General features: G+C 42.9%; 2 protein-coding genes across 2 annotated transcripts in view; one reads left to right on the plus strand and one right to left on the minus strand.

Moving 5' to 3' along the window:
* The first annotated feature begins 8,472 nt into the window (after positions 1 to 8,472).
* Positions 8,473 to 10,815, plus strand: vwde (von Willebrand factor D and EGF domains). Its single transcript, XM_021560203.2, has 5 exons — positions 8,473 to 8,878; positions 9,073 to 9,168; positions 9,404 to 9,508; positions 9,787 to 9,882; positions 10,487 to 10,815. The coding sequence occupies exons 1-5, from the start codon at positions 8,638 to 8,640 to the stop codon at positions 10,594 to 10,596; spliced, it is 648 nt and encodes a 215-aa protein (XP_021415878.2). The 5' UTR covers positions 8,473 to 8,637; the 3' UTR covers positions 10,597 to 10,815.
* Positions 10,816 to 10,992: 177 nt separating this feature from the next.
* Positions 10,993 to 25,724, minus strand: part of LOC110534811 (von Willebrand factor D and EGF domain-containing protein) — a 30,701-nt gene continuing 15,969 nt past the window's right edge. Inside the window, exons 11-31 of the mRNA XM_036946716.1 lie at positions 25,395 to 25,597; positions 24,182 to 25,050; positions 23,831 to 23,967; positions 22,114 to 22,278; positions 21,670 to 21,774; positions 20,694 to 20,808; positions 19,881 to 20,143; positions 19,267 to 19,486; positions 18,814 to 18,948; positions 18,398 to 18,661; positions 17,706 to 18,137; positions 14,222 to 14,317; positions 13,963 to 14,058; positions 13,620 to 13,715; positions 13,372 to 13,467; positions 13,164 to 13,259; positions 12,897 to 12,992; positions 12,606 to 12,701; positions 12,374 to 12,469; positions 12,156 to 12,253; positions 10,993 to 12,055 (exon numbers count right to left, since the gene is read on the minus strand). Of these exons, the coding sequence (XP_036802611.1) occupies positions 12,041 to 12,055; positions 12,156 to 12,253; positions 12,374 to 12,469; positions 12,606 to 12,701; positions 12,897 to 12,992; positions 13,164 to 13,259; positions 13,372 to 13,467; positions 13,620 to 13,715; positions 13,963 to 14,058; positions 14,222 to 14,317; positions 17,706 to 18,137; positions 18,398 to 18,661; positions 18,814 to 18,948; positions 19,267 to 19,486; positions 19,881 to 20,143; positions 20,694 to 20,808; positions 21,670 to 21,774; positions 22,114 to 22,278; positions 23,831 to 23,967; positions 24,182 to 25,050; positions 25,395 to 25,597 (3,789 nt within the window). The 3' untranslated portion in view covers positions 10,993 to 12,040. The remainder of the gene's footprint in view (positions 12,056 to 12,155; positions 12,254 to 12,373; positions 12,470 to 12,605; positions 12,702 to 12,896; positions 12,993 to 13,163; positions 13,260 to 13,371; positions 13,468 to 13,619; positions 13,716 to 13,962; positions 14,059 to 14,221; positions 14,318 to 17,705; positions 18,138 to 18,397; positions 18,662 to 18,813; positions 18,949 to 19,266; positions 19,487 to 19,880; positions 20,144 to 20,693; positions 20,809 to 21,669; positions 21,775 to 22,113; positions 22,279 to 23,830; positions 23,968 to 24,181; positions 25,051 to 25,394; positions 25,598 to 25,724) is intronic.

Raw genomic sequence — 25,724 nt, forward strand, 5'->3', positions numbered from 1 at the left:
TCTTGTAATGTATGCTGTATTGTAATGAATGTGTATTGTAATGCATGCTGTATTGTAATGCATGCTGTATTGTAATGTATGTGTATTGTAATGCATGCTGTATTGTAATGCATGCTGTATTGTAATGCATGCTGTATTGTAATGCATGCTGTATTGTAATGCATGTGTAATGTATGCTGTATTGTAATGTATGCTGTATTGTAATGTATGTGTATTGTAATGCATGCTGTATTGTAATGTATGTGTATTGTAATGCATGCTGTATTGTAATGTATGCTGTATTGTAATGTATGCTGTATTGTAATGTATGTGTATTGTAATGCATCTGCTAGTCCTGTATGACCTTTGATTTTATTTGTAGACTGTTCTGGATGTGTGTCAGTGTGTTACTTTGTTTGCTTCTAGATGCTTCAGGTCTCCAGTGTGTAACGGTATGCTTACCTCACATCTGTTGCTGTCGTTTAAACGGCAGTGGACTTCCTCTCCAGGATTCAGGTCTGGGACTTGGAACGGTTCCTAATTAACCAGGGCCCAGTTTCCCAAAAGCATCTTAAAGCGATAGTTCTCCCAAATGACAAAATTATACATTGGTTTCCTTGCCCTGTAAGCAGTCTATGGAAAAGGTATGACAGCGATCCATGATTTGGTTTAGTTTCCCTGGCACTGTTTCCACATGCTAACGTTCTAGCATTTGTGGCACAAATCCCATTCAAGTCACGGGACCAATATTAGCATTTTTCACGCACCATGTCCAAATCATCTGAAGGTATCTCAAATTGATTGTAAAAGCTCAACAAAGTCAGTTCTAGATGTTTTGAACATGATGCGCAAAAAATGCTAATATCGGTCCCATGACTTGAATGGGATTCGTGCCTCAATAGTTTCCCTAAACCATTGTTACTAAAGTTTCACTTGAAAACACAGCTAAGTGCGTCGTTAAATACTTCTGCGTCACTTTATACACAGAAGATCTCCACCAAACATACAATAAGGATGTTTATACACCTCTGTGACCACAAGGTTCAATAGAAATACAAAGTTGCCAATGGCTTTGCAATTGTTACAAACAAGCAAAGGATATAAAATATGCTTCAAATGAAAACCGAGATGACTGCATTAAAATGTAAATACAGTATAGGCTACATAGGCCTATGTATTTCAATCATATTGTGTAACACGTTAAGCTTAAGTTCCATCTATTGGGAAACCGGGTCCAGACACAGACACAATGCAGTCACATGCTGTGCTCACTGGCATCATTTATGACCACCAACTATGAGGGAGACTGAGTTTTCCTGTATTCAGAGTGTATTGAAACTAATGGTCAAGATTCGGAACTATTTGTAATGGTGAGCAGTCTTACTGTGCTTCCTCAGCATGATACAAGACATCTGGAACATAAAGTAGACTGGGTGAGGATGTGAATCTGGTTTCAGACTTCTGGGTTAAGCAGTTCATGCAATGTTCACAAAATGGAGTTCTTGCGGAAATAGGGTTGTTCTTCAGGGAGAAAAGCTACAAATGGTGAACGTAACATGATGTTTTTACAGCTATTGAGGAAGTACATTAACCCAGGGATGTATGGATGCCAGTGTATGGGTTCATGTTTCAGGGGTGTAGCCTAGACAAACAACAAGTGTGTGAAATAATGATCTAAATCCAATTGTGTTTCTACAAACAACACTAAATATCATAGCACACCGAAAAGGACATTTAAATATCAGTGCAAGGTAGACTAGGAAGTTAGAAATGGGAGCAGACTAGACTAGTTTGGTTGTGTAAATGTAATTTCCTTCCCCATAGATGATACATGCTTTCCCTTTTCCAGATGTAAGGAAATGACTTTTCCAGGTGCACTGTCGATGGACTTCCATCACAGAGAAAACCAACTGAACATTTCTGTTCTACCACTACCCTATTTTCCCTTCCATGATGGAGAAATAGAGTTGCCTAGTACAACCTCAAATGGTTCCCGAATAACCCTTTTTGGTTCCAGGTATAACCCTTTTGTGTTCCATGTAGAACCCTTTTTTCCAGAGGGTTCTAAATGCAACCCAAAATAGTTCTACCTGGAACTAAAAAGGGATCTACCTGGAACCAAATGGGTTCTCCTATGGGGAACCAATTTTTCTAAGAGTGTACCTATCATTGTGAATTAGGTCTACTTCAAACTCAGCAGGCTATACTTTACAGGCTATAGCCCACATTAGGCCTGCATTCTGACTAATAACCATCACATCGCGCATAGACCGTAATAATGAAGCCTTGATCATTTTTAAACTTCTATTGAAGTCTATCAGGTGGACACGTTAGCCAGGTTGCCTTCTCTGTTCAGCTATTACATTCCACTCCTTGCCACTTGTCATTTGCCAAAGAGACTGGCCTTTCGGCAATCTTCAAATATGAACGTTCTATCATTAATGAGCTCGAGGAGATCAGAGGATTTGATCCTGATTCGATAACCCTCACAGCTATCCAATCACAATGTTTATGCAAATTAGATAGCATTTAAAAATAAAAATAACTTAATTCATACATTTGATTGGAAGCATTCTAACATTCAGCATTCTGACAAAAAAACATTTTATTGTAAACATAAACATTGGGCGCGGGGAACACAGAGCATTCCCGTTCATTGCTTTCTTACCACCAGCCAATGTGATCACATCACACCAGAGAAGCTTCCCTGCTACTGTGAACACTGTAGCATATGTTATATCCAGCAAGCAAGAGCAAGGTGCTTCTTTGTCGAATATATGTTTTAATTGCTCAAAATAGGTGACCAAACTACATTAAGTGTCCAAAACATTAGGAACATCTACTCTATCCATGACATAGACTGACCAGGTGAATCCAGGTGAAGGTTCTTGATGTCACTTGTTAAATCCACTTCAATCAGTGTAGATGGAGGGGCAGAGACAGGTTAAAGAAGGATTTTGATGCTCAAAAAGAAAGGAGGACCAAGGCACTCTCATATAATGAATTAAAATGCCTTTATTTGTATGGCATGTTCAATGTAAACAACGTTTTAAATATCCAACGCCTTTCGGCTGCGTGGCTTTTGTCAGGGAGTACAAAGAAAGGATAATACAATGCCCTCTTTTGAACAGCTTTTTCCAAACAGAGGATTTTTATGCCTTGAGACAATTGAGACATGGTTTGTGTATGTGTGCCATTCAGAGGGTGAACGGGCGAGACAAAAGATCTAAGTGCCTTTGAAAGGGGTACGGCAATAGAAAGGGGCAACTCAATATAAGGAAGGTGTTCCTAATGTTTTGTACACTCAGTGCATTGGGACACACATTGGGCTAGACTACTGGTTCAATAGTTATAAGAGGAATAGAGAGAGGATGGATGTAAGAGAGGCCAGTAGAGATGCCAGCGGAGATGCATGAATTGCACAATAATATTTTTGGTCTGACGCACGTTTTGTGCCAATGAACTGAAATTGAACATCACCAAATTTGTCGGTTTAATTAAATATGCAATAAAAAAGTATAATGCCTAGGCCTATTTGAAGACTTGTTGACTTAGAGAATTGAGATCGCCTGAACATGTACAACATTTTTACCGTTGCACTAATCTTTCGTGGGTGGGCAGCTGACAAATTACCTGAGACTTTAGTTCTGGGTGAACAGAAATGACCATTGCACAGAAGTCACTCACTGTTTTGAAGTGATTTATTGACAGCTGTCTCTGAACTCTGTCGAGACTTTTCCAACTAATGTGAAAGGTCAACAAGGGACTCCCTTAATGTTAGAGAAACCCAATTATGGTCCTTTTCCAGTTCACACAAACATTTGAATACTTATAGCTACTATGTCAGGTGTTCATAGTCTGTGTACCAGTCTTTTTGGCTTACATTCCACTCCTTGACACTCCTGTAAGTTACCTACATAAGCAGCCAGGGTTTATCACTTTGACTGGCAGGCATTCCTCTCTGCAGAACCACTTAACAGAGAGGTCCTGAGAGGAAATTGAGACCACCTTCAAACTCCCCAATCCCACCCTGTCCACACCAATGTGAAGCTAGCCACAATAACTATTAGCCACAATAATGGTATTTGCGAGTTGCCTTCAAAATAAAAGTCCCACGTTGAAAGTGATGCAAACGGATACAAATAGTGGAACTATGCCATATTTGGACTAGATAATGCTAAGCAAGCCTGGCTTGAGGTTACATAATTCTAAATAAATACAATAATTCATAAATAGTACAACAAATGTTTTAATCCCACTGTGGATGTATTTGACTGCATAATTGCATTTTGGGGCATACATACAGTATATGCACTGTACAGCCTTACCTACGGAGTGTGCACTGTCTGTGCACCCATGGAATGGGGTTTCAGCCTATTCAGTGACACCCACAGATTACAACTCGGTACAGTTTACACAAATATTAGCGTCAGAGCTCTTATTGTCATTGGTGATCAGTCCTGCTACTGTCATGTCGTCAGAAACCTTGATGATGGTGTTGGAGTCAAAAATATAAGCGTCTTATTGCAGGACTTTGACTGTGGCAAATCACCTCCTCAGTCAAACCCTTGTGCGTATTGAATATTAATTCATGTTGGACTGTACAGCCTTAACTATGGAGTGTGCGCCCATGAATGTGGGTATTAGCCTACTCAGTGACACCCACAGATTACAACTGTAGAGTTTACACATATATTAAAAATCAAATCAAATGTTATTTGTCACATGCTTCGTAAACAACAGGTGTAGACTAACAGTGAAATGCAGGGTTAAAGATAAAAGATCAAATAAAAAATAGAAATAGTTACACGAGGAATAAATACAGAATAACAATAACAATGCAGAGTAAAAAAAGAACATGGCTATATAGAGGGAGTACAAGTACTGAGTCGATTTGCAGGGGTACGAGGTAATTGAGGTAGCTATGTATATATACAGTAAGTAGGGTCACTGTAAAGTGACTAGGCAACAGTATAGATAACAGACAGTAGCAGCAGTGGGGAGCCATTTGATTAGCTACAGTGGCAAGAAAAAGTATGTGAACCTTTTGGAATTACCTGGATTTCTGCATACATTGGTCATAAAATGTGACCTGATCTTTGTCTAAATCACAATAATAGACAAACACAGTATGATAAAACTAATACCACACAAATGATTGTATTGTTCTTGTCTATATTGAATACATCATTTAAACGTACACAGTGTAGGCTGGAAAAAAATGTGTGAACCCCTAGGCTAATGACTTCTCCAAATCCTAATTGGAGTCGGGAGTCATCTAATCGTGAGTCCAATCAATGAGACAAGATTGGAGATGTTGGTTAGAGCTGTCCTGCCCTATAAAAAACACTCACAAAATTTGAGTTTGCTATTCACAAGAAGCATTGTCTGATATGAATCATGCCTTGAACAAAATAGATATCAAAAGACCTAAGATTAAGATTTGTTGACTTGCATAAAGTTGGAAACAGTTACAATGTATCTCTAAAAGCCTTGATGTCCACGGTAAGACAAATTGTCTATAAATGGAGAAAGTTGCTACTCCCTCTAAGAGTGGCCATCCTGCAAAGATGACTGCAAGAGCACAGCGCAAAATGCTCAATGAGGTTAAGAAGAATCCTAGTCAGCTAAAGACTTACAGAAATGTCTGGAACATGCTAACATCTCTGTTGATGAGTCTACGACACGTAAAACACTAAACAAGAATGGTGTTCATGGGAGGACACCACAGAAGAAGCCACTGCTGTCCAAAAAAACATTGCTGCACGTTCGCAAAAGAGCAGCTGGATGTTCCACAGAGCTACTGGCAAAATAGTCTGTGGACAGATTAAACTACAGTTGAGTTGTTTGGAAGGAACACACAACACTATGTGTGGAGAAAAAAAGACAGCACACCAACATCAAAACCTCATCCCAACTGTAAAGCATGGTGGAGGGAGCATCATGGTTTGAGGCTGCTTTGTTGCCTCAGGGCCTGGACAGCTTGCTATCATCGACAGAAAAATGAATTCCCAATTTAATCAAGACATTTTGCAGGAGAATGTTAGGCTATCTGTCCACCAAATGAAGCTCAACAGAAGTTGGGTGATGCAACAGGACAACAACAAAAAACAGAAGTAAATCAACAACAGAATGGCTTCAACAGAAGAAAATACGTCTTCTGTAATGGCCCAGTCAGAGTCCTGACCTCAACTCAATTGAGATGCTGTGGTATGACCTCAAGAGAGCGTTTCACACCAGACATCCCAAGAATATTGTTCAACTGATACAGTTTTGTAAAGAGGAATGGTCCAAAATTCCTCCTGACCATTGTGCAGGTCTGATCCGCAACCACAGAAAATGTTTGGTTGAGGTTATTGCTGCAAAAAGGAGGATCAACCAGTTGTTAAATCCAAGGGTTCACATACTTTTTACACCCTGCACTGTGAATGTTTACACTGTGTGTTCAATAAAGACATAGCAACGTATAATTGTTTGTGTGTTATTAGTTTAAGCAGACTGTGTTTGTCTATTGTTGTGACTTAGATGAAGATCAGATCAAATTTTATGGCAAATTTATGCAGAAATCCAGGTAATTCTAAAGGATTCACATGCTTTTTCTTGCCACTGTATTTAGTAGTCTTATGGCTTGGGGGTAGAAGCTGTTCAGGGTCCTCCTCTCCACCCTCTCAGAGCTGGGCATCTCAGGCTCTGCACACTTTTTAATTGCAGGACTCTCCTACCATTTGACTTGGAGGGGATCTGTGACTGCACCATGTAGTCTCACTACTGATGTCCTCCAGGGCTCGGTTCTAGGCCCTATTCTCTTCTCTCTATACACCAAGTCACTCGACTCTGTCATATCCTCACATAGTCTCTCCTATCATTTCTATGCGGATGACACGACTATCTTTCTCCGTCCCACCTTCTGACACCCAGGTGGCGAATGTCACGACTTCCGCCGAAGTCGGTCCCTCTCCTTGTTGGGGTGGCGTTCGGCAGTCGACGTCACATGCCTTCTAGCCACCGCCGATCCACTTTTCATTTTCCATTTGTTTTGTCTATGTCTTACACACCTGGTTTCACTTCCCCAATTACCTGTTTATTATTTAACCCTCTGTTCCCCATGTTTGGTTGTGAGTGATTGTTTGTTGTATTGGGTTCGTATTGTGGGCTTGGATTTATCTTGTATTTTGATGACTTTGAGTAAAGTTACTTTTATTTCCTCATCTCTGCTGTCCTGCACCTGACTCCTCTGCACCAGCTACACATAGACCCTTACAGCGACACTCATCTCTGCGTGCCTGGCAGATATCTCAGCTTGGATGTCAACCCACCACCTCAAGCTCTGTCCTCCAGGGTAAGGCCTGCCCGCTCCAAGACTTCTCCATCATGGTTGACAACTCCACAGTGTCCCCCTCCTAGAGTTCAAAGATTCTTGGCGTGACCTAGGACAACACCCTGTCCTTCTCTGCAAACATCAAAGCAGTGATACACTCCTGCAGGATCATGCTCAACAACATCCGTTGAGTACGATCCTACCTCACACAGGAAGTGGCGCAGGTCAAAATGTAAGCCTACCACGCTGCACCTTGGTCTCATTCGAACGACGGACGTAACAGGATTTGGCTATTTCAGCCACACCCATTGCTGCCAGGTGTATAAAATCGAGTACTCAGCCATGCAGTCTCCATAGACAAACATTGGCAGTAGAATGGCCCATACTGAAGAGCTCAGTGACTTTCAACGTGGCACCATCACAGGATGCCACCTTTCCAACAAGTCAGTTCGTCCAATTTCTGCCCTGCTAGAGCTGCCCCGGTCAACTGTAGGTGATGTTATTGTGAAGTGGAAACGTCTAGGAGCAACAATGGCTCTGTCACAAAGTTGTAGGCCACACAAACTCACAGGCCGCTGAGTGCTGAAGCGCATAGAACGTAAAAATCGTCTGGCCTCACTACCTACCGAGTTCCAAACTGTATCTGGAAGCAACTTCAGCACAAGAACTGTTCGTCGGGAGCTTCATGAAATGGGTTTCCATAGCCGAACAGCCGTGCACACAAGCCTAAGATCACCATGCGTAATGCCACACGTCGGCTGGAGTGGTGTAAAGCTTGCCACCACTGGACTCTGGAGCAGTGGAAATGCGTTCCCTGGAATGATGAATCATGCTTCACTATCTGGCAGTCCGAGGACGAATCTGGGTTTGGCGGATGCCCACTTTCATCCTTTGGAATTGCCCATCTATAGCAGCAAAAGGGGGACCAACTCCATATTAATGCCCATGATCTTGGAATGAGATGTCGCAGTGGACAGGTGTCCACATACTTTTGTACGTATGTGTGTGTATGTATGCCCCCAATGCAATACTTTTATAATCCAACCTTTTATTAGCATTAGCTAGTTCAAATATGTCACAAAACCACTATTTGTATCCGTTTGCGTCACTTTCAATGAGGGACTTTTATTTGAAAGCCGAAACGCAAATTCCACTATTGTTGTTAATCGACATTGTGGCAAGCTTCACATAGGTCCCGTCCTCTCCGTATCCTTTCTCTCGACTGACTGCTGTCGTATCTCTGTCCATCAGTGGGAGCGACGTGGAGAGAAACCTTGAGGCGTCATTGTTCGAAGAACTTCGTTTCAACCCCAGTTCCCATTGTCCACTAAGTGAAGAGGATGGTGCTTGCTCGCTGCTGCTTTCCCGTGTCGGTAAAGATGAACGTCGCGCTGCTTGCCTGGTTGGTTGCGCTTGTGGGCATCTGCTTAGCGCGCTCGGACGCTCCTCGAGGGGTGGCGGTGCCCTTTGTTTTTGACCTCAAAGCGACTTGCGACCCTCCGTGCCAACATGCTGGCATCTGCATCCGAAACAACACCTGCTTCTGTTCTCGCGGCTATGAGGGAGAGACCTGCCAGTATGGTGATGTTACAACTTTATATTTGCCTACAAAGGAGACGGTAAACAAAATAGCCAAACTAGAAAAGAAAAGTGATTCATTGGAGAATATATGAAATATGTATATCATATATTTTTTTCATCACAACATGTGATGCAAAAGTTGCATGACTTACTGGGTGAGTGCTGATGAATATATTGTCTGTTGTTTTGAACAGCTAACTGCTATCCCAAATGTAAGAATGGAGGAGAGTGCCTTCGCCCTGGAAAATGCAGATGTCCTTCTGGATTTGGAGGAAAATATTGTCATAAAGGTACTTATCTAATTCTGTTAACCTTTTAGATATACAGTATGTTGGTTCTTGGTTAATGTTAAAAATCTGATGAAATATTGTAATCATATTTATTGGTAACTACAGTGGGCTAGTACAAGTAACCTATAATGTTTTATTTAGAGAGACTGTGGTTTGAAAAGGGTAGGGAGTTAAGACTTGAACATGGACATGGAGAGGTAAGTGGATGATTTGATTTGATGTCTGTCTTTTCCAGTGAAATGTGATAGTGGATGCTGGAACGGTGGCGACTGCATCGCTGTGAATGGAGTGGCCAAGTGCATCTGTCCCTCCAGCTGGACTGGCTCCAAATGCCAAGAGGGTTTGTTTACCTCCTAATTAGCCTAATCCACACAGAGGTGAAACCAGCAGTGAGACTGGTTGCTCAGCTGGCCTATTAATCAACAGTAGCATATTAATCCTCTCCGGAACCCTCTGACAACTCCATTGAAATGCTAAGATACCTTCACACCTACTAAAACAATAAAGAATAGTTGATTCAATTACAATTGAATGGGACAAAGAAAATGCTTTACATGGCCAAAGGTATAATGATGATTTATTGGTTCCCAGAATGTTGAGAATGCGATGTTTCCCCAGCGATCTGTCCCCAGGGGTGCAGGAACGGGGGCAGCTGTGTGGCCCCAGGAATCTGCAGCTGTCCAGAGGGCTGGCTGGGTGGAGCCTGCCACACTGGTGAGTGAGATCTTAAGATGAATGCACTAACTGTAAGTCGCTCTGGATACGAACGTCTGCTAAATTACTAAATGTAATGTAAAACGTGAGAATCATACACACTTCACACTCATATATTTGGCACACAACAAACATACACTATACACATTTTCAGACATGCACTTCCTTACTCTGACCCCAACAGACACACAAACACGGTAATTATGCACACACTTGCAGACACACTTACACAGATACAGGCAACAGGCCAAATAAATGTATAACCCATAATTGGAGCCTAATCACTGATCTGTTCTGGAAGTGTGTTAGGAGTGTTAATTTTTAACACACTTGGGACAAACAATAGATAGCAGAGAAGTTAATCAGGCATGCTAAATAATAAAAATATAAATCCTTTATCCTGAAAGAATCTACTGAGTGAGATACCTGTCAATATGAGATACCTGTTGAAAATTACTGTTTTGAGATATTCTGAGAGCTGTCATTCCCCAGATGTGAAGAGGCCACCAGAAAAAATAATGAGCCCTCCTTCCTCTCTTAATGTAACATCTCTTTTTCTCATTTCCCCCTCCCTCCGTCTCTCTTCCCTCTCTCTATCTTGCAGCTGTGTGTCACCGGCCATGTCTGAATGGAGGCAAGTGTTTGTCTCCCGATTCGTGCCGCTGTCGCCCTCCTTACTCTGGACCACACTGTGAGGAGAGGAAGGTGTTTTAACCCTTTAGGGGTCAGAGGTCAAAGAGGCCATGTAGAACCGTATTCATTCCAAATCTGGTGCTTTAGATATCATCTCTCTGCCTTTTGTAAAAATGTTTTTTTTTTTTTATAAAGAACCACAGATTTTTGTGTTAACAATAACATTTGACTGTTAACTCAACATCTACTATACAATTTTGGGTTTGAGCTATATTATGAATAAAATGTGGCTAAAAGGTTTATTGTTATTTTCTTTTGAAATCATTTCTTATCATGCAGTCAGATGATTTACAGTAAAACAACACTTAGCGAACTGCTTTTACTAACAATATACTATAGCCAATTAATAGTATAACTAAACTGTTACAAAAGTGTTCGTCCATCCCTTACTGAATTGCATTTCAAGCATTCAACGTGTTACTTAAAGCAAATGACACTAACTTTTTTATTTTGTTTCCATATGCGTGGTTTACAACGCGGTGTAAATGTTAAAATAACAAATGTTTTGACCTATGTACAGTATAATGTACAAAATTGATCAAGTATATCTGAATTGATACTTACAACAGATCTCGTCAACAGTTACAAAACAATTGCAGACAAGTGGCCCTAAAAATCAAACAAGCTAATAACATTTCCAAGGGCAGGTGTGATGTATAAAGAAGAATAGTGTTATTTCTCAATACATATTAAGTACTGTATGAAACAGTGCACAACAGCTTAGGCAACAAAAAACAAACACTTTCTGTACCACAATAAACCCGAGCTGAAAACTTTGGCCAAATCAATAACAAGGAAAAACAAATCAAAAAGAAAAGTGAGTATTAACATCTTATAAAGACAGATTGTTCTTCAATAAACCATCAACTCGTTTTTCATCTGATCCTCTTCTCTTACTCCAACATAATACTGCGTGCAGTAACACTTTTTTTTTTTATAAAAGCCTTGGATACGGACTATAAAACACATTTGTATGCATTAAAATACACGACTTAATGTCTCTGTTAGATTACATAGTTTGGCTGCGTTTACATAGGCAGCACATTTCTGATCTTTTGCCCAATTATTGTTAAACGAGCTGATCTGATTGGTCAAAAGACCTATTAGTGGAAAAAGATCAGACTTGGGCTGCCTGTGTAAATGTAGCTTTTGAGACAACACGATTGGCATAAACATTTCTAAATGGATATGCAGTGTTTAAGACAGTATTATGCATTGTTTATGAATATGTTATGCATTTCTTATGCAAGGGCTTTACATCAATGTGCTACCTTGAGCATTGAGGTAGTAACAAAACAGGGACAATTAGATACGTGCACTATATCCGCCCCCTCTGTTAATGTACAAAGATACACACACACACACACATACAGGCACACACACTTCATGATCACACACTGCCTAATAAGGACTCTCCACCTGCGCTGTGTATTTTGTAAAACTTCAGCATCTTCAGTCATTTCCCTTATGCAAGAGCGGCCTACAAAAGAGCAGAGATTTTACAGTACATAATCTCCCAACAATAAATAAAAAATAAAACAAACTGTTAATAAACACCCAAACTGTGGCCCAAAACTCACCTTTAACCCACAGGTGACGCCAGTGTACCCGTTGCGGCAGTAGCAGAAGTTGGGCAGGACACACCTTCCCCCGTTGAGGCATCTCTGCTTACAGATGGCTGTCCGTCAGGCAGAAGGAGGAAATAGTATATAACTCAATATAAGTACAGGATAAAAGTATATAGCTATGTATTGAAACTTGGCAACAATATATCATATTGAATGTGAGAAGGACTCACCGGACTGACACTGTAGGCCTTCCCATCCTGTGGGACAGTGGCAGGTGTTGGGTCCCACACACTCACCACTGTTCTTACACTTCTGCAGGCACACAGCTAAATATATATACACACACACACACACACACACACACACACACACACACACAGAGAGTTGCTTAGCATTGTAAAGGCATCTTTACATGGTGACAGGTTCAGGTTAACAGTGGTTGTACATTATGTTGTCACTCACGAATGTTACACCTCTTCCCCCTCCACCCAGAGGCACAGGAGCAGGAGTTGGGCCCCACACACTTCCCCTTGTTCATGCACATGGGGTCGCACACACCTGAAAGACACAATGCAACATGCATTTTTGGCTCAACTAACATAACTGCATGTACATACTAGCTTGCTACAGGGTTATTACAATTAGGTCCTTTCACATGTATTTACGTTGATATAGGGCCTATAACCATTTAATACCACATGGATAGACAGTGATGTGGGGTGTTTGGTCATGTTGGGTGGCAGTGGCTCTTACTCTTCTGACACCGCTTCCCTGTGTAGCCCCCGGGGCAGGAGCACATGTTGTTCCTCATACACTGACCTCCATTCTTACAGGGAGGGCTGCAGACAGCTGGAGGGCAAGGCACACAGTGACACAGCTACAGTTATACCTCACTAAACCACAGTACCACCATGCAATAGACTTCTGTTCAAATTGATGGATCAATCACTAATAGGGGAACAGTAGAATGTGTCATATTGAATTGAGGTTATTGATTGTCAGTGTGACACCTATTCTTACCAATCTGACATTGGGAGCCATAGAAGCCACCGGGACAGGCGCAGATGTTGGGTTTGATACAAGTCCCACCATTCAAACACACTGGATTGCAGACAGCTGGAGGTGAAGACAATGGAATATTTAGCCCATAGCTAAACATACTGTTGTCAAAAGAGATATATTTGTCATGGGCTTCTAAGTAGAAACATGTGGTGTTGATTGGAGTTACCTGAGTTACATGTTGGTCCGTACCAGCCAGACTTGCACTTACACACATCGGGAGAAATACACTCCCCTCCATTTTCACAGTGCCTGTTGCACACCACTGAACAGAGACACACATAGACACAGTTACACACGACAACTCCTAACCCCTATACACACATTCTATTTTTTTAGGAAGCAGACTGGTTTAGATAATTGTAGGGAAACATGATATATGCCAGAAAGGGTCAAATGGATTGAATTCTCTCTCACTGATTTCACATCTTGGTCCCACGTAACCGTAAGGACAGGTGCAGAGATTCCTGACCAGACAGGTTCCTCCATGCTGGCAAGATGGCTCACAGTTAGCTACAAACACAGCAACCAAGGGGTGTACAGAGCATCCAGTAAGAAAAGGACAATATATACAATATTTAACATGGAGAACATATAGCCTGTACCCAGATCTGTTTGTGCAATCTTACCAACTCATATTACGTCATTGTCAAGCCACACAATGAGTGACAATGAGTTGGCAAGTTAGCACAAACAGATTTGGGGCCAGGATATAGAGTACATAGTTCGAGTTCAAATATGTGTGGGATGATATGTTTACCTTCCTCACATGTTGGTCCGCTGTAGCCCACGGGACAGACACACTCATCTGGGCTGACACACTTCCCCTGGTTCTTGCAGTCCGGTCGGCAGACAGCTGAGAAGGTAGAAGGTTAATAGAATTTACAACTTCTATGTGTAACTGAAAACAACTTATTCTGATTTACATACATTTTTGCAGAAGTTACTTTGTAACTCTCATAAAGGGCAATAAGAATAGAAACTCAGCTGTCTAGTCCAACCCTGACTGTTGTTCCCACCTATGTGGCAGTTATATCCGGTATAGCCTTCTTTACAAGTGCAGGTATTGGGTAGAGAGCACTCCATATTCCTTCCACATGGATACCGGCACACAGCTGGAAAACACCACAAACAGTTTCATGGGAACCTACAGTATACAGTGGCTTGCGAAAGTATTCACCCCCCTTGGCATTTTCCTATTTTGTTGCCTTACAACCTGGAGTTAAAATATTTTTTTTTGGGGGGGTTGTATCATTTGATTTACACGACATGCCTACCACTTTGAAGATGTAAAATATATTTTATTGTGAAACAAACAAGAAATAAGACAAGAAAACTGAAAACTTGAGCGTCCATAACTATTCACCCCCCCAAAGTCAATACTTCGTAGAGCCACCTTTGGCAGCAATTACAGCTGCAAGTCTCTTGGGGTATGTCTCTATAAGGTTGGCACATCTAGCCACTGGGATTTTTGCCCATTCTTCAAGGCAAAACTGCTCCAGCCTCTTCAAGTTGGATTTGTTCCGCTGGTGTACAGAAATCTTTAAGTCATCCCACAGATTCTCAATTGGATTGAGGTCTGGGCTTTGACTAGGCCATTCCAAGACACTTAAATGTTTCCCCTTAAACCACTCGAGTGTTGCTTTAGCAGTATGCTTAGGGTCATTGTCCTGCTGGAAGGTGAACCTCTGTCCCAGTCTCAAATCTCTGGAAGACTGAAACAGGTTTCCCTCAAGAATTTTCCTGTATTTAGCGCCATCCATCATTCCTTCAATTCTGACCAGTTTCCCAGTCTCTGCCGAAGAAAAACATCCCCACAGCATGATGCTACCACCACCATGCTTCACTGTGGGAATGGTGTTCTCGGGGTAATGAGAGGTGTTGGGTTTTCGCCAGACATAGTGTTTTCCTTGATGGCCAAAAAGCAAAATGTTAGTCTCATCTGAACAGATTACCTTTTTCCATATGTTTGGGGAGTCTACCACATGCCTTTTGGTGAACACCAAATGTGTTTGCTTATTTTTTTCTTTAAGCAATGTTTTTTTTCTGGCCACTCTTCCATAAAGCCCAGCACTGTGGAGTGTACGGCATATAAGGTTTGCAGCTTCTTCGGGGTTATCTTTGGTCTCTTTGTTGCCTCTCTGATTAATGCCCTCCTTGCCTGGTCTGTGAGTTTTGGTGGGCGGCCCTCTATTGGCAGGTTTGTTGTGGTGCCATATTCTTTACATTTTTGAATAATGGATTTAATGGTGTTCCGTGGAATGTTCAAAGTTTCTGATATTTTTTTTATAACTCAACCCTGATCTGTACTTCTCAACTTTGTCCCTGACGTGTTTGGAGAGCTCCTTGGTCTTGGTGCCGCTTGCTTGGTGGTGCCCCTTGCTTAGTGGTGTTGCAGACTCTGGGGCCGTTCAGAACAGGTTTACACAGTTGAAGTCGGACGTTTACATACACTTAGGTTGGAGTCATTAAAACTCGTTTTTCAACCACTCCACACATTTCTTGTTAACAAACTTTAGTTTTGGCAAGTCGGTTAGGACATCTACTTTGTGCATGACACAAGTAATTTTTCCAACAATTGTTTACAGACAGATTATTTCACATAATTCACTGCATCACAATTCCAGTGGGTCAGAAGTTTACATACACTAAGTTGACTGTGCCTTTAAACAGCTTGGAAAATTCCTGAAAATTATGCAATGGCTTTAGAAGCTTCTGATAGGCTAATTGACATAATTTGAGTCAATTGGAGATGTACCTGTGGATGTATTTCAAGGCCTACCTTCAAACTCAGTGCCTCTTTGCTTGACATCATGGGAAAATCAAAAGAAATCAGCCAAGACCTCAGAAAACAATTTGTAGACCTCCACAAGTCTGGTTCATCCTTGGGAGCAATTTCCAAACGCCCGAAGGTACCACGTTCATCTGTACAAACAATAGTACACAAGTATAAACACCATGGGACCATGCAGCTGTCATACCGCTCAGGAAGGAGACGCGTTCTGTCTCCTAGAGACAAACGTACTTTGGTGCGAAAAGTGCAAATCAATCCCAGAACAACAGCAAAGGACCTTGTGAAGACGCTGGAAGAAACAGGTACAAACGTATATATATCCACAGTAAAACGAGTCCTATATCGACATAACCTGAATCGGCCGCTCAGCAAGGAAGAAGCCACTGCTCCAAAACCGCCATAAAAAAGCCAGACTACGGTTTGCAACTGCACATGGGGACAAAGATTGTACTTTTTGGAGAAATGTCCTCTGGTCTGATGAAACAAAATAGAACTGTTTGGCCATAATGACCATTGTAATGTTTGTAGGAAAAAGGTGGAGGCTTGCAAGCTGAAGAACACCATCCCAACCATGAAGCACGGGGGTGGCAGCATCATGTTGTGGGGGTGCTTTGCTGCAGGAGGGACTGGTGCACTTCACAAAATAGATGGAATCATGAGGTAGGAAAATTATGTGGATATATTGAAGCAACATCTCAAGACATCAGTCAGGAAGTTAAAGCTTGGTCACAAATGGGTCTTCCAAATGGACAATGACCACAAGCAAACTTCCAATGTTGTGGCAAATGGCTTAAGGACAACAAAGTCAAGGTATTGGAGTGGTCATCACAAAGCCCTGACATCAATCCTATAGAAAATTTGTGGAGAGAACTTAAAAAGCGTGTGCGAGCATGGAGGCCTTACAAACCTGACTCATTTACACCAGCTCTGTCAGGAGGAATGGGCCAAAATTCACCCAACTTATTGTGGGAAGCTTGTGGAAGGCTACCCAAAACGTTTGACCCAAGTTAAACAATTTAGAGGCAATGCAACAAAATACTAATTGATTGCATGTATACTTCTGACCCACTCGGAATGTGACGAAATAAATAAAAGCTGAAATAAATCATTCTCTTTACTATTATTCTGACATTTCACGTTCTTAAAATACAGTGGTGATCCTAACTGACCTAAGACAGGTTTTTAAAAAACTTGGATTAAATGTCAGGAATAGTGAAAAACTGACTTTAAATGTGTTTGGCTTAGGTGTATGTAAACCTCCGACATCAACTGTATATACTGAGATCATGTGACATATCATGTGACACTTAGATTACACACACGTGGACTTTATTTAACTAATTATGTGACTTCTGAAGGTAATTGGTTGCACCAGATCTTATTTAGGGGCTTCATAGCAAAGGGGGTGAATACATATGCACGCACCACTTTTCCGTTTTTTATTTTGTATCATTTTTTGAAACATGTTATTTTTTTCATTTCACTTCACCAATTTTGACTATTTTGTGTATGTCCACTACATGAAATCCAAATAAAAATCAATTTAAATTACAGGTTGTAATGCAACAAAATAGGAAAAACGCCAAGGTGGATGAATACTTTTGCAAGGCACTGTACTTCCATGTAAGGATTTTAATGTTAAAAATATATGAAAAAAGAACAAAGACCATATGAATGAAAAACAGACAACAAGAGTGCTAACCGCTAACCTTTGCAGGTGACCCCATCTCCAGTGTAACCATACGGGCAGCGGCCACACTTGAAGGAGCCTGAGACAGTGGGCTCGCAGGGCACACCGGAGAAGCAGGGAGAGTCTGCACAGGTCACTATGGGAGATGATGACCCCCACCTCACCCTGTGGCTGAGGTCAGGAGTCAGTTCCACCTTGCTGCTCTGACCTCGGTTGTGATTGGTGGGGGTGGAGACTCTGGTGATAGTTTGGTCCTGGGGGCTAATAGATGTCTTTCTGTCCACGGAGAAGACTCTCTTGCTACCCAATGAGGGCCCCTCAGTTTTTCTCCTGTTCTGGGAGAAGGAGGTGGAGGAAGAAGAGGAGGAGGTGGTGCCAGTGATTTCCCTACTGGAGTCTTCCGTCACTTGAGGACGTCCATCTTCTCTGTTGGTGGTAACTGGCCTCTGTCCTGTAAAACACTGGAAGTTAGAAATTAAATGGGATTTGTATAAGAGCTATTATAACTCAATCACCTATATCAACTAACCCTGAAGACCTAGCTAAATAATACTGGCATAACAGTTAGCTTTACTAGGAGCCAGCTATGATCCAGCTATAAAACTATGAAAAAAGCCCATATAAGACCAGATATTTAACAACTTTATTTTAAACACCCAAACACACGAACCCCGTGAATCATCAGCTAAGTGATCAGGTGACCCTTCTCACCTGTTGTGGTGCTTCTACTACAGGTGTGTCCGTTGCCATGGAGCCCAGGTGGACAGGGTCCACAGATGTACCCTACGGACACGTGTGTGCTCTCAAAGCACTGCACCCCTGGGTAGCATGGTTGTCTGGAGCAGGGGGCCTGGTTTGATGGTTTAACCGTGCCAGAACCCTGGTGACCTCCTGTGGGTACAGCGGGTACAGGCACGGTCACTCTATGAATAGGCTTATAGTCATCTCCCTTACCACTGGACGGCTCCGATTTAACTACAGAAGAAGAGGAGGTAGAATATAATTATTCACAGTCAATAGAAATATATTGATAAAATAATGAGGGGTGGGGGTGAGAGGATAGGGGTACAGAAAGAGAGAGATACAGAGGGAGGGAGAGAAACAGAGACAGGGAGATGGGGACCCACTGCAACTCTTCCCGTCCCCAGTGTAACCCTCTGGACAGAAGCCACAGGTGAATGAGCCTAGTGTGTTTTTGCAGCCCACCCCAGGGAAGCATGGCTCTGCGGCACATTCATCCACATCCTCTCTACAGGTATGACCTAGAACACAAAAACAACATGAATGAAAACTCAGCCTTCCACACACACAGATTGTAATCTACTAACAAAACATCAATATCTAAATTCACTGAACCAGATAAGGAAATCTGGCAATGCTTGTATCCAAACACTAAAAGAGTGGTCATAAGGAGTATGGTTCATAGGATGTCAAAGCACAGCTTCCTAACTGAATGATTCAAAGTAAGTTCTCAGAGTCATAAAAGCATCCGAGACCCACAAATGAGCTGCAGTATTACCATGGAAAGCATGTACAATGTACAGTGTGTGTTGTAATTCTATTTCTGTCATGTACAGTACCGGTCATTCCGGGGGGACAGATGCAGGAGAAAGAGTTGGGTCCGTCTATACACTTGACCAGACGACAGGGGTTGGGTTTACAGTCGTCTATGTCCTCCTCACACCTGTCCCCTGTGAAGCCAGCGGGACAGACACATAGGTACTCCCCGCTGCCAGAGGGGAGGTTGATGTTTGTAACACAGGAAGCTCCGTTCAGACAGCCACAGGGCCGCAGAGAGATCTGGACACACACAAATACACGCACGCACACAAACGAGCGGGAAGTGTTAGTAGAGCTTGAGTTTAATTCACAAATACTTTGAAATGGACATAAAAGCATGAGGAAGAATGATTGACAATCCGTGAGTAATTACTGCATTTTAGTTTTGAATGTCTTGCTAACAGACATACCAAAGCAACAGACGCAGAAAGACTAGTACAGCGGCAGGCTAGACAATAAGGATTGTACATCTAGAGCTCCCTCTCGCGGTAGACAGAAAAGCTGACAATCAAGAGAAATCTCTAGGAATCCCCATTCACAGAGTTAACAGAATCAAGTCAAGGAATTCGCATCCCAAGTTTCTTATTTTGGGGAATATCCTTATTCAACAGTGTTCTCATCTTTTGAAACCTACCTGTACAGAGGCAAGCGTCTCAGCACTACAATCGTCTTTGATAGTGAACTGAATCGTCTGCGTGGAGGAGGCGGCAGCAGTGTCAGTAGCCTTCCAGATGAGCAGGCCAGTGGGGGAGAGGGAGGTGTCACTGGGGCCTGACTCCAGAGTGAACAGCACCACAGAGCCTTCTGGGTCCTGAGCCTGCAGCTGGTACACAAAGTTCTCTCCCTGGAACGTCTGCAGACGCCCCTGTGCTGACTGAAACACTGGTGGCTCATTCTCTTCCAGGCACAGAATAGTCATATTTAGTAATAACGTTAATCATTTCATCCTTAAAGTCCATGCCATTATCTGAGGTACAAAATATACAATAATTTCCCCTTTATTTCAACTTGTTTATGGATATGTTTATCTATCTTTGTAAATGGTTATATTCCTAATTTGAACCAGTTGTATTCATTTCTATAATTTACTATGATTGATCTGGAGTGATTTGTCCTAATTTTGTATAAACACTCAAATCAAAACACAGCACAAAGAACACATTGAGTCAACCACAATTACAGTACCCAGAAGCCTGATGTTACTATAATGAGTCTGACCCCAATAACACCTTGTTGTCTATAGCATGACCAACACTGAGCTGTAGACATATTGCAGAGACCATGCAGCCATATGTGTTCTCTGTGACTGTGTGCTGTCGTCAGTAGTGGGTGGCAGCAAATACCTTTCAGTTTGCGTGGTATGAATGTGTATAGAGATGCTGTTGTATAATGTAAACAGCAGTTGTAGAGTAAAAGTACATTATAGGTAAGAGGACATAGTACTTACGCTCAGCGATGGACCATGTGTATTTGGAGGAGTCTGGTCGGCATATCAGGCATGGGCTGCTGGGATTGAGGTCTCCTTCTCCATAACACACACTGTCAATGTTGCATGTTTTCTCCTGGGGATTGATACACAGTAACAAAATTGGCATTTATCCGTTTCCCTTTTAGAAAACATAAAAACATCTGTTCTTGCCATTGAAATAGGAACCAGGAACACTTTTCGGGCCAACAAGAGAACAAGGGCTGGCAATGTCTTACTGCATATACAAGCAAGTGAACCTTGACAATCACACTGTACATGTGGACTGGGCTAAAACACCTAATTGTTTCCTGTGTTAAGAGATGCCAGAGAGGTAATCAATCAGAGCATTGGCCACTTTTCATTTGGGTGATAAATGTTCTGTTTGAGTTCTTCAGAAGAAACTGGTTGGCACGCATAACAAGGAGGAGTGGTGCTCATATAGCACATGGGGATGTGTGAAACATACTTGTCAGCATGAAGCGTCTCCACTTGCGCCACATAGCTAGCTTTTTGTGTGGCGCCGACTGGTAAGACGCTTTGGGTGGAGGAGTACGTTTCACACATCCCCATGTGCTAAACTCACAGTTCGTTTTAAGAGGGTGCGGGCCCATGTGCTGGTTTTTCCTGGTGGGAAAGGGGCCTGAAATTTGAGCTAGCCTGAACATCTGTGGAATGTCCCACAACATAATGTACAGTATCTGTTGAATGTTAGTGCCTAAAAAAGAACACAAACTACGAAAAGCGGATTCATACATCGTCAGGCTGAGAACATGTTCTCAATCAACTTGGAAAACACAATGAACAAGGACATGAAAAAAAGGGGGAAAAGTTACCGTGTTACAATTATTGAATCATTTAAAGTCAGATTCGAATCATTAAACAACACATTCTGATCATGCTACCAGAAACGTTGATACCATTAAAACCCTGAGAAAAAAAACCAAGAGAAACCCACCCTGGAGGTACAGAGAACGTCAGCGTTGAGCGTGCAGATCTGACAGGCTCCATCGAACAGGGTCAGGATCTTGGCGTTGCTGTAGCTGTAGCCGTCGTTGGACACCTGCCAAGACAACGTTAATGACTTATTATCAGTGACTACTGGTAATACACATTTACAGAAGCTCCTACTATAAGTAAGGGTATCATCGTGAAAACATCAGGTTGCACCATCTTGAAAACATCTGGTAGGTGTGCAAACAAACCATATTACAACACTAGGCCAGAACCCTGCCCTGCTGCAAACCGTACTATTGTTTAGGGCTCTCTTACCCAGCTGTATTTTATGAGGGATTTGCCCATTGGTGGGTTGGGATCTTTTGGGTAACAGCTTAAGACTGGCTCCTGGTTAGAAACTGTAAAAACTTTACTGCGATGTGCTGCATAGTGTTGTTCCACTGACTTTGATCTGCCAGCGTGCGAGGGGTCTGTCGGTGGCCGTATCCAGGTCCAGGCCTGCAGTGGCTTGTCTGTACTCCAGGGGGAGCTGACACTCCAGACCTGACACATCCAGGAAGGTAGCCAGGGTAAACTGAGGTTCGTCCAGGGTCCACTCACCATCTACAAACTGGACGCACGCAGACAGAGACAGGTCGGGACACTCGGCTCAGAAGTACTGTGCTACAGAAGTTAATATCACAAATATGGAGGTGTGTGTGTGTGTACAGTGGGGCAAAAAAGTATTTAGTCAGCCACCAATTGTGCAAGTTCTCCCACTTAAAAAGATGAGAGAGGCCTGTAATTTTCATCATAGGTACACTTCAACTATGACAGACAAAATGAGAAAACTAATCCAGAAAATCACATGGTAGGATTTTAAATGAATTTATTTGCAAATTATGGTGGAAAATAAGTATTTGGTCAATAACAAAAGTTTATCTCAATACTTTGTTATTTACTCTTTGTTGGCAATGACAGAGGTCAAACGTTTTCTGTAAGTCTTCACAAGGTTTTCACACACTGTTGCTGGTATTTTGGCCCATTCCTCCATGCAGATCTCCTCTAGAGCAGTGATGTTTTGGGGCTGTTGCTGGGCAACACGGACTTTCAACACCCTCCAAAGATTTTCTATGGGGTCGAGATCTGGAGACTGGATAGGCCACTCCAGGACCTTGAAATTCTTCTTACGAAGCCACTCCTTCGATGCCCGGGCGGTGTGTTTGGGATCATTGTCATGCTGAAAGACCCAGCCACGTTTCATCTTCAATGCCCTTGCTGATGGAAGGAGGCTTTCACTCAAAATCTCACGATACATGGCCCCATTCATTCTTTCCTTCACACAGATCAGTCGTCCTGGTCCCTTTGCAGAAAAACAGCCCCAAAGCATGTTTCCACCCCCACGCTTCACAGTAGGTATGGTGTTCTTTGGATGCAACTCAGCATTCTTTGTCCTCCAAACACGACGAGTTGAGTTTTTACCAAAAAGTTTCATCTGACCATATGACATTCTCCCAATCTTCTTCTGGATCATCCAAATGCTCTCTAGCAAACTTCAGACGGGCCTGGACATGTACTGGCTTAAGCAGGGAGACACGTCTGGCACTGCAGGATTTGAGTCCCTGGCGGCGTAGTGTGTTATCAGTGGTCTTGTATGTCTTCCATTTCCTAATAATTGCTTCCACAGTTGATTTCTTCAAACCAAGCTGCTTACCTATTGCAGATTCAGTCTTCCCAGCCTGGTGAAGGTCTACAATTTTGTTTCTGGTGTCCTTTGACAGCTCTTTGGTCTTGGCCATAGTGGAGTTTGGACTGTGACTGTTTGAGGTTGTGGACAGGTGTCTTTTATACTGATAACAAGTTCAAACAGGTGCCATTAATACAGGTAACGAGTGGAGGACAGAGGAGCCTCTTAAATAAGAAGTTACAGGTCTGTGAGAGCCAGAAATCTTGCTTGTTTGTAGGTGACGAAATACTTATTTTCCACCATAATTTGCAAGTAAATTCATTAAATATCCTACAATGTGATTTTCTGGATTTTTTTTTTTCTCATTTTGTCTGTTACAAAATTACAGGCCTCTCTCATCTTTTTAAGTGGGAGAACTTGCACAATTGGTGGCTGACTAAATACTTTTTTTGCCCCACTGTATATGTGTGTTTCTGTGTGTGATGTAGTATGGTACCTTTTCCTTCAAAAATTCACACTTGAGTTCATAGGAGTCTTTGAAGCCTTGTCCAAAGACCTGTACAGTGGAGCAGTCACTCTGTCTGACATCACACAGTCCCTCATTCTCCAGCTCTGTGATCTCTGGAGTCTGGTCTTCACCATCCCAAACGACACCAGAAACAGACAGAAATGAGAAGCAAAAAAGATGTCAGCAGGTTTTTTTTAAAATAATTTCACTAGGATTAGTAAATCACTGTGATGTGTCTTTGATTAACTATGAGCCAAACCCTGGTCTAGTGTTGACAATATGTATGATTGACTTAGAGTATAGATGTGTATTACAGATCTAACCCTCCCCTCTTCTTACCAGAGATAATGCTGCAGTCATAGGACCCGAACCCGGGGAAGCACACACACCCCAATTTGGAGCACTGCCCATTCCCATTACATAGATTAGGACACTTGAGTAAGGACAGCATGTCCTGGTGCTCTTCCTCTCTCCCCCTCTCCTCCACTAGCCTCCTCTCACACTCGTTCTCAAGCAGAGGCAGAGTGACGCCCACCCAGGCCTGGTCGTCCTTTAGCTGGAGGTCGCTGACACACATAGCCACCGCCTGGCTCACTATGGCCGGGCCTAAGAGCCGGCCGCAGCCCAGGGCCATGCTGGAGTTAGCCACCGCCCGCTGGCACTGCACCCTGGCCTGGAGCTGTGTTAGCCCAGACAGGGTGGGCCAGGCGGGGGGAGGGGAGGACTCGGGCCGGGCCGTCAGCTCGTGGTCCTCTGGGAAGAAGTAGGTGAAGCCCTCCAGGTCGGACTGGCTCAGGCTCTGGTAGGGCGTGTCGGGGAGGAACTGGTAGGACTGGCGTCTTCCACGGCTCCTCTGGTTGTTGGCTCCATGGCTGGAGCCTGTTAGGGTAGAGCCTCTCTCTACAGGCTGGGCGGCGGTGTCCTCGGCCTGGCCGTGCTCTTTGGAGTTTCCTGAGGGGTGGTCGTGGTGGCCTTTGAACAGCTCTACTGAGTTGATATATTCGGCAGTGACATCCAGAGTGGGGATGATACTGTGGAGTCTCACGTTGCCATGGTGAGAACAGGAGGAGTCAGAGCCAGGGATTGGCTGAGACCTGGTTCGCGGGGACGTGGGGTGGGACTCCACTTCACAGTTACAGTACCTGCGAGGGTTTGGGGCGCTCTGATAGGACGGAACGGTGTCAAACAAGCTGCCACCAGGAGGGAGTCTGCCAGAAGAGAAATACATCCTTATCAGTTAGGATCTCGACGGAAACACATTCAACAAATAATGACGTAACACAACCACAGCTGAAAGATCTCATGTAAAATGTTCAAAATGATTCATATCCATCGTTTAAAAGAACAGTCTCAGGTCCAGACTTGGTTGGGACAAAAGCCCACTCCCGCTTTGCAGATCTAAAGAAACTGTATAGGCATAGAAATTACAATGAAAGCTGCAGTGCAATCACTGATAGGCTGGTTAGAATCATCACCACATATCTTCTTCAGATCTGCAAACTCCATAGCGTTAGGGGCTAGAGGTTGATTTAAAACTTGGCATCAGACTAACTTCCATTCAGAGATGAAGGCTGCTACGTCTTCGTTGTCTAGCGCTGCGCCCCCTGCTGTGTGGAGGTCATTGTGGGTCTGTCCGTCATACGTCCCACACAGGCCCTGGGTTTGGCTCCAGTCTGAGCTGGGGGCCCTCAGGGTCAGACTCATGCCCCAGTCAGACACATCGGCACGCACAAATGCCCCAGACGAGAAGGTCATCTACAGCACAGACAGAAAGGGGATTAGATCCTATTGTATTCTGTTGTATTTCATTTGATTTTGGTCTATTCTATTACAAGATTTCCAGTGCTTCGCTATATCACCACATCTGTATCATATCATAATT

The sequence above is a fragment of the Oncorhynchus mykiss genome, chromosome 2, assembly GCF_013265735.2.
Source record: "Oncorhynchus mykiss isolate Arlee chromosome 2, USDA_OmykA_1.1, whole genome shotgun sequence".
Classification (NCBI taxonomy): Eukaryota; Metazoa; Chordata; class Actinopteri; order Salmoniformes; family Salmonidae; genus Oncorhynchus; species Oncorhynchus mykiss.

Excerpts from the sequence above, each read along its gene's own strand:
- vwde (XM_021560203.2), top strand. The coding sequence starts at position 8,638 with ATGGTGCTTGCTCGCTGCTGCTTTCCCGTGTCGGTAAAGATGAACGTC. Across the intron at positions 9,509-9,786 it reads TGGCTCCAAATGCCAAGAGG|CGATCTGTCCCCAGGGGTGC; the intron begins GTTTGTTTACCT and ends ATGTTTCCCCAG. Across the intron at positions 9,883-10,486 it reads GGGTGGAGCCTGCCACACTG|CTGTGTGTCACCGGCCATGT; the intron begins GTGAGTGAGATC and ends TCTATCTTGCAG.